At 43.5% G+C, this 7,500-nt stretch overlaps 2 protein-coding genes across 2 annotated transcripts in view; both read left to right on the forward strand.

Annotated features, from left to right (window-relative positions):
• Positions 1 to 278: 278 nt before the first annotated feature.
• LOC119574710 (protocadherin gamma-B6-like) lies at positions 279 to 2,867 on the forward strand (the record flags this gene model as incomplete). Its single annotated transcript, XM_037922113.1, is given in 4 exon segments — positions 279 to 445; positions 1,193 to 1,365; positions 1,741 to 1,958; positions 2,843 to 2,867. Coding segments are annotated over 4 exon segments (583 nt in total), but the record flags the coding sequence as incomplete, so codon positions are not given.
• A 2,169-nt stretch (positions 2,868 to 5,036) lies between these two features.
• LOC119574711 overlaps positions 5,037 to 7,500 on the forward strand; it is a 31,726-nt gene continuing 29,262 nt past the window's right edge. Inside the window, exons 1-2 of the mRNA XM_037922114.1 lie at positions 5,037 to 5,682; positions 6,558 to 6,693. Of these exons, the coding sequence (XP_037778042.1) occupies positions 5,460 to 5,682; positions 6,558 to 6,693 (359 nt within the window). The 5' untranslated portion in view covers positions 5,037 to 5,459. The remainder of the gene's footprint in view (positions 5,683 to 6,557; positions 6,694 to 7,500) is intronic.

Genomic DNA, 7,500 nt, shown 5'->3' on the forward strand with positions numbered 1-7,500 from the left:
TTTGTTGTGGTGTGCGTGTGCGTGTGCGTGTGCGTGTGTGGTGTGTGTGTGTGTGGTGTGGTGTGTGTGTGCGTGTGCGTGTGCGTGTGTGTCGTGTGCGTGTGTTGTGTGTGTGTGTGTGTGCGTGCGTGTGTGTGTGTGTGTGTGTGTGTGTGTGTGTGTGTGTGTGTGTGTACATACGTGTATCAGCATGCTTAAGACACATACGCAGAAACACCCAACACGCACTCATGAATATCCTATCTCTAATTTCCGTCCGTCCCCCTCCCTCCCCCCAGGTCATGGTCCCCCGTGGGCGTGGATCGAGACACAGGCGAGCTGCGGGTGACACGGGCGCTGTCCCTGGAGGCGTCGCCATTGCGTCTCGTCGTGGGCGCTGCCGACGGAGGCTCGCCACAGCGCTACGCCTTCGCCAACATTACGATCTATATAAGGAATATGTCCGGTGCGTTTCGTGTTATTTGTTCGTGTGTAATTTTTTTTCTCTCGTTTTGTTTTGTAGTAATACAAAATGCTAATGGTTTATTAAACAGCAAGTTAGGGAATTTTGAAAGGGCGGAAAGTCTACGGAATTTTCACGCCGCGATTCACTACTTCTGCTTACTTCGACTCCATCCTCCCTCAGGAAATGGGAAAACCTGACATCCTACCAAAGACTCGAGAATACATATATATGTTTCGTCACCAAATAAAATAAGTGACATGAAATGAAATTAATAAAATTAGATGAATAAGATCAAATAAAATCTAAAATGTTTAAATAATAAATTCATTGCATGAAATATTGTAAATAAGAGGAGATAAAATCCATATTCTTTAAATAAATAAAATGGAATAAAAATAATAAAGCAAAATCCTTAATCTTTGAATAAATAAATCTTAGATATAATGGAATAAAATAAAATTTAAAAATCTTTAAATAAGATAAAAACAAATATGATATAATCCTTTTTTTTTACATAAAATTTAATAAAATCATATAAAATTTAAAAACTTAAAATAAATAAAATAAAATCCTAAATCTTTATAATATTTTATTTAATACCATAAATAAACCAAAACAGAATAAAACACAAGAAAATCCAAAATCATTAAATAAAAAATAAAAAAAATAAAACGAAATGACATAAACAAAAGAAAAATTGAATCAGAACCAAAACACTTTTTAAAAAACTTTTTTTTTTTTCACCAGAACCCTTACACGTGACAGTCAACAATTCCACGGAGTCCAGTCTTGAGGTGTGCTGGTCGCCCCCCGCCCACGGCCGCCCACAGGGTTACGTCCTCACCTACACGCCCACGACCGCCCACAAGACCTACGAGAAGGGTTCGCTCAACCTCACCCTCGATGAGCTGCATTCGAGGGTGAGGAAGATATAGGATAGAACGAGATGCATGTCGTGTTATGATGATATGTGTGTGTTGATTATCGCGTCACGTTTAGTTTATTTCTGTTAGTTAGTTGCCCTTCCTAAGCCCTCCCCCTCTCCCCCTTCACCCCCCATCACCCTTTCTCTCCGTCCCACCCCATCGACCTCACCCCTCACCCACCCTTCCCCGTCTTCCTCTTTTTCCCATCTCTCCCCTTCCTATCTTCCTCATCTCCCTTCCCCCCTCACACCCCCATACCTCCCTCACCCCCATTCCTCCCTCACCCCCATACCTCCCTCACCCCCAACCCCCCCACCCCCCTCCCCCCCCCCACCCCCCTCTCACCCGCCTCTGTCTCCTCCCCCGCAGGTAGTGGCCCCAGGCGCAGACGAAGGCGTTTCCCCAACACCACCCCCCCCGGGGCGAGAAAGGGGGGCCAGGAGGGGCGGGGGCCCTTGGGAAATTTTACCGCTACTGCCGGGTGGGGGCCGGGCCGGGGTGGACGGAGTACTCGTGTCCGTGGGGGGGGGCGTGGGCGGGGGCCAGGTTGTCCCCCGGGCCGCCCCGCCGCTCGGGCCACCACCCGGGTGGGGTAGTGTCCGTTTGGGGCGAAAATTTGCGGGGTTGGCTGGCGGAGGGTTGTTTTTCCGATCATTAGGTCGTGGGAGAGAATCTTTTTAAATTATTTTATCGGAATGATTTTTATCTCACTTTGCTTTTGTTGAGGGATTGTGAGTTGAAATTCGATGATTGCTGTCGTTTTAATTCTCTAAGTTTAAAAGTGGTCGTGGGAATAAATAATATATTAAACAAAAAAAAAAAAAAAAAAAAAAAAAAAAAAAAAAAAAAAAAAAAAAAAAATAAAAAAAAAAAAAAAAAAAAAAAAAAAAAAAAAAAAAAAAAAAAAAAAAAAAAAAAAAACAAATAATTTTTAAATATATTTTTTTTTTTTTTTTTCTCCTTTTTTCTCCCTCTCTCTCCCCCTCCTCTCTCTTCTCTCTCGCTCTCTCCTTCTCTCTCTCTCTCCTCCCCCCCTCTCTCTCTCTCTCTCTCTCTCATAATTATGAAATGCCTTGAGTTATTAGAATTGGTTTATAATTCTCATCTTGCTTCACGCGACTGGGAGTCTCAGGTGGATAGAAATTCACTAAATCGCTGATTTTTGGAATTATTGTTAAAGTGATTAGGTGATGGAATTTTTTTTTACATATTATTGTCAGGATGACTGTAAAATTATTCTGTGTGTGTGGTGTTTGTTGTTTGTTTGTTTTTTGTTTGGGGTTGAAAAAAATTTTTTTAAAAATTTTTTTAAGATCATAGGTGAATTTTTAATTTGTTTAAAAAAGGGGAATTATTAGAATTGTTTTATTAGAAATCTCTAGAAAGGTTTATTTTTTGTATGTATTTGAATGGAAGTAGAAAATGGTTGCATGTTATATCCTTTGTTTATCTATGTTCCCAATGTTTTCAGTTTTGAACTATCAGTTTTTGGCTAAGATATTTTGGTTGTCGAATATTTTGACTGAATTATCACCTTTTTCTTGTTTGTCCTGTTTATTGTCTGTTTCGCTTTCTGTTTGAATTATCTTTTGGTACAGACTTTTCTATCTATCTATCTATCTGTCTGTCTATCTTCTCTATCTTCTCTGTCTCTATTTTCTCTCTCTCTCTCTCTCTCTCTCTCTCTCTCTCTCTCTCTCTCTCTCTCTCTCTCTCTCTCTCTCTCTCTCTCTCTCTCTCTCTCTCTCTCTCTCTCTCTCTCTCTCTCTCTCTCTCTCTCTCTCTTTCTCTCTTTCTCTCCTCTCTCTCTCTCTCTCTCTCTCTCTCTCTTCTCTCTCTCTCTCTCTCTCTCTCTCTCTCTCTCTCTCTCTCTCTCTCTCTCTCTCCTTTCTCTCTCTCTCTCTGTATCTATCTGTCTATCTTCTCTCTCTATCCTCCATTTCTATCTTCCTCTCCCTCTTTCTCACTCCCCGTCCATCCCCTTCCTCTTCTTCTCCCTCCCTCTCTCTCTTCCCCCTCCCTCTCCCCCTCCCCCTCCCCCTCCCCCCTCCCTCCCCCCTCCCCTATCTCTCTCTCTCTCTCTCTCTCCTCTCTCTCTCTCTCTCTCTCTCTCTCTCCTCTCTCTCTCTCTCTCTCTCTTAGAATAAACAAGAGAAGAGAACGAAAGAAGGAAAAGGGAGCAAAATCTCGAAAGACGGGAGCGAGGGCGAGGTCACCGGGTACGCGACCCTCGAACAGCTGATCGAGTGAGTCATCGGGAGGAGGGGAGGGGGCGAGGGGGGAGGGGGAGGGGGGGGGATGTAGGACGGGAGGTTTGCTCATTTTAATGTTTTATATTTTTAATATTTTCTCTTGAATGTCGGAAGTTTTTTTTTTTTTATTATTCATTTATCTATTTGTTTGTTGTTTTATTATTATTGTTGTTGGAGGGAGTGGGTATTATTTTTTACTCTTTATTTGCTAAGGAGGGGGAGGGGGGGGGGTATTTCTCCACTTTCATTCTAAGAAGTTTGGGTGTCGTTAGTAATTCTATATCCTGTAATGGATCGTTCTCTCTGTCTGTCTCTCTTTCTCTCTCTCTCTCTCTCTCTCTCCCCTCCTCTCTCTCTCTCTCTCTCCTCTTCCTCTCTCTCTCATCTCTCCCCTCTCTCTCTCTCTCCTCTCCTCTCTCTCTGCTTCTCTCTTTCTCCTCCCTCTCCCCTCCTTTCATCTCTCTCCCCCTTCCTCTTCTTCCTCCCTTCTGTTCTCCTCAGCTTCCACCTTCCTATCCCATTCTCCCTCTCTTCCCCTCTCTCTCCCTCCTCATCCTACCTCCCCCGATTCCCCCTTTCTCTCCCCTCCTTGTACTTTCCCCTCCTTCCCTCCTCCCCATCCCTTCTTCCCCCTCCTCCCCCCATCTTCCCCCCTTCCTTCCCCCTCCCCCTCCTTCTCCCCTCCCCCCCTCCTTCCCTCCTCCCCCATCCCTTCTTCCCCCTCCTCCCCCCATCTTCCCCCTTCCTTCCCCCTCCTTCCCCCTCCTTCCCCCTCCTTCCCCCTCCTTCCCCTCCCTGGCAGCTCGTAATGAGCGCCCGAGCCCCCCTGACGGCGTCGCGGAAAGCAAACACGGCGGCGTGACAGAGAGTTCCAATAATGTGGCGCCGAAGATCATAAAAGCTCGATTACTCTTTACAAAAGCTTCCCCTCTTGACGTCTGTTATCTCTCCTTTTCCCTTTCTCTTCTCTTTTCTTTCTTTGTGTTTATTTCTACTTCGTTATTCTCTCTCTCTCTCTCTCTTCTGTCTCTCTCTCTGTCTCTCTCTCTCTCTCTCTCTCTCTCTCTCTCTCTCTCTCTCTCTCTCTCTCTCTCTCTGTCTGTCTGTCTCTCTCTCTCTCTCTCTCTCTCCTCTCTCTCTCTCTCTCTCTGTCCCTCTCTCTCTCTGTATGTGTGTGTGTGTGTGTGTGTGTGTGTGTGTGTGTGTGTGTGTGTGTGTGTCTATTTATATATCTATCTATCTATCTGTCTATCTATCTATATATACAGATATATATACACTTATATATATATATATATAGATAGATAGATAGATAGATAGATAGATATAGATATAGATAGATGTGTGCGTATGTTTATGTTTGTGTTCTTTTCTATTTTTACAAAATAATTACAAATATTCTATTTAGACCTATTAATTAGGGTATCCTTTTATAAATAAACTTCCACATGATCTTTAACGACCTCTCGATATCGGATCAATCCCCAAACGAGAGAACTTTTTTGATGCGACGCGACCTGTTCTTATGGTTTCTGAATTTTTGTGTTACAGCGAGAAGGTTTTATGATTTATTGTGGTTTTATTGTTATTGTGTATTTCCTTTTTTGTTAGTTTGTGTGTTTTTTTTTGCTGATGTATATTGTGTTATATTGTATTTCTTTATCTCAGATATGTACGTCGATTTGTCTATTTTATTTGTTTTTTTTTTGTCTATAAATACATTTTCTTTTGTTTTGTTTATTTGATTAATAATAATTTTTTTCTTAGATAATTTCTTAAGATTCACACGTTATTTTATATGAACTCATCTCTCCCTCTCTCTCCGCCTCCTTGCCTATGCCCCGCCCATACTCCACCTATGCCCCGCCCATACCCCGCCTATGCCCCGCCCGTGCCCCGCCCATGCCCCCAGACTGTGCCGTGGGCGTGTGTGGCGAAGGAACATGTACCCTCCAGCAAGACGCGCCTGGGTACGCCTGCGAGTGCCACCCTGGGTATTACGGACCTCAGTGCCAACACCACAACCCCTGTGAGCCTGTCAACCCGTGCCACCACATTGGTAAGTTGGTTGTGTGGAGTGTTTGGTCGCGTAGAGTGTTGGCAGAGAGGAGTGTTGTCACCTTTGAGTGTTTGAAGCGTTGTGGTATATATATATATATATATATATATATATATATATATATATATATATTTTTGTGTGTTGTGTGTGTGTGTGTGTGTGTGTGTGTGTGTGTGTGTGTGTGTGTGTGTGTGTGTGTGTGTGTATGCGTGTATGTGTGTATATATATGTATATATATGTATATTTTTTTTATACATGCTAACGTACAGTCAGAAAAAGTATCGTTCCCTTTGCACAAACTAATATGAGAAATGGACGAAGTGCTGTGGAAAAGCGAGGCAAGCTCGTCAACACAGTAATCCGGTTAACAGGGAGACGCGTTCAGTTCCTCATTGAACACTAGTAAAGGTAATGATAGTTTTTTTTCTGACTGTATATCCATCCATCCACATGCATCTACCCTCATCCCCAACATCAATCTCGAAAACAACCCCCAACAACCCCCAATAACTATAACAACTGTAACAACCTCACCCATCCAACCAACATAAACTACCTCCCTCTATTTTTTCCCCACTACCCCCACGACCATCCCTACCCTCCCCACCATCACCCCCACCCTTCCCCTCCCCACCATCACCCCCACCCTTCCTCTCCCCAACCCATCCTTCCCCTCCTCAACCCACCCCACCCTTCCAACCAACCCCACCACCCCATCACCCCACCCTTCCCCTTCCCCACCCCACCATCACCCTCACCCTTCCCCTTCCCCACCCCACCATCACCCTCACCCCCACCCAACAATCCCACCATCACCCCCACCCTCCCCACCACCCCCACCCCATCTAACCCCCCTCCCCCCTTCTCCCTGCAGGTAAGTGCCTCAACCACAGCGACGGTTCTTACACCTGCGATTGCCTCCACGGGTTCTACGGCCAGAACTGCTCGCGGATCGACCCCTGCGCCGCCGTCTCCTCGAACCCCTGCCATAACGGGGGTTCTTGCGTCAGGTAGGGTTCAAGGGGGTTTCGTTTCTTGGGGGTGGGGGTGGTGGGGGTGGGGTGGGAAGGGGGTGGTGGGGGTGGGGTGGGAAGGGGGTGGGGGTTGTGGGTTGTGGGGGTTGGGAGATTGTGAGAAAGTGGTTTACTTTTAACGAATTTTGTGTTTACTTTCGAGGAGATTCATATAGGGTTTTAGGAAGAGAAAAAAAGGGGTTTCCTTTCTTAAATGGAGGGGGGGGGGGTGCTGGGTATGTAGAGAAAAAGGGAAGAAAGAAAAGAAAGAAAGAAAGAAAAGAAAGAAAGGGAGACAAAGAAAAGAAGAAAATAAAGAAAAAAAAGAGGGTTCCTAATTTAACTGAAGTTTATTTTTATTGGGTTTCAGAATTAGTGAAAAAAAAAAAATCCTTTTTTGAATTGAGGATTTCATGAAAGGATAAAGGAGGGAGAAAGGAAAAAGAAAAGAGAGAGAGAGAAAAAAAAAACGAAAGAAAGAAAGGAAGGAGAAAAAAAAGAAGAAATGAAGAAAGAAAGGGAGAAAGAAAGAAAGATAAATAAAGGGAAAAAAAAGAAAGGGAGAAAGAGAGAAAGAAAGAAAGAAAAAAAGGGAGAAAGAGAGAAAGAAAAAGATAAGGAAAGAAAGAAAGGGGAGAAAGAGATAATTATTAATGTTTCTCTCTTTCCTTCTTTTCTCACCGACAACGAAATAAAGTGATTATGAAATAATTTCATATTTCTAGAAGAAAATATTAATATAAAGCAGAATAATTATAATAATAAATATTTAATTTTTGTTTTTATTTTTATCTCAATTTTTTT

Source organism: Penaeus monodon, chromosome 6, assembly GCF_015228065.2.
Source record: "Penaeus monodon isolate SGIC_2016 chromosome 6, NSTDA_Pmon_1, whole genome shotgun sequence".
Classification (NCBI taxonomy): Eukaryota; Metazoa; Arthropoda; class Malacostraca; order Decapoda; family Penaeidae; genus Penaeus; species Penaeus monodon.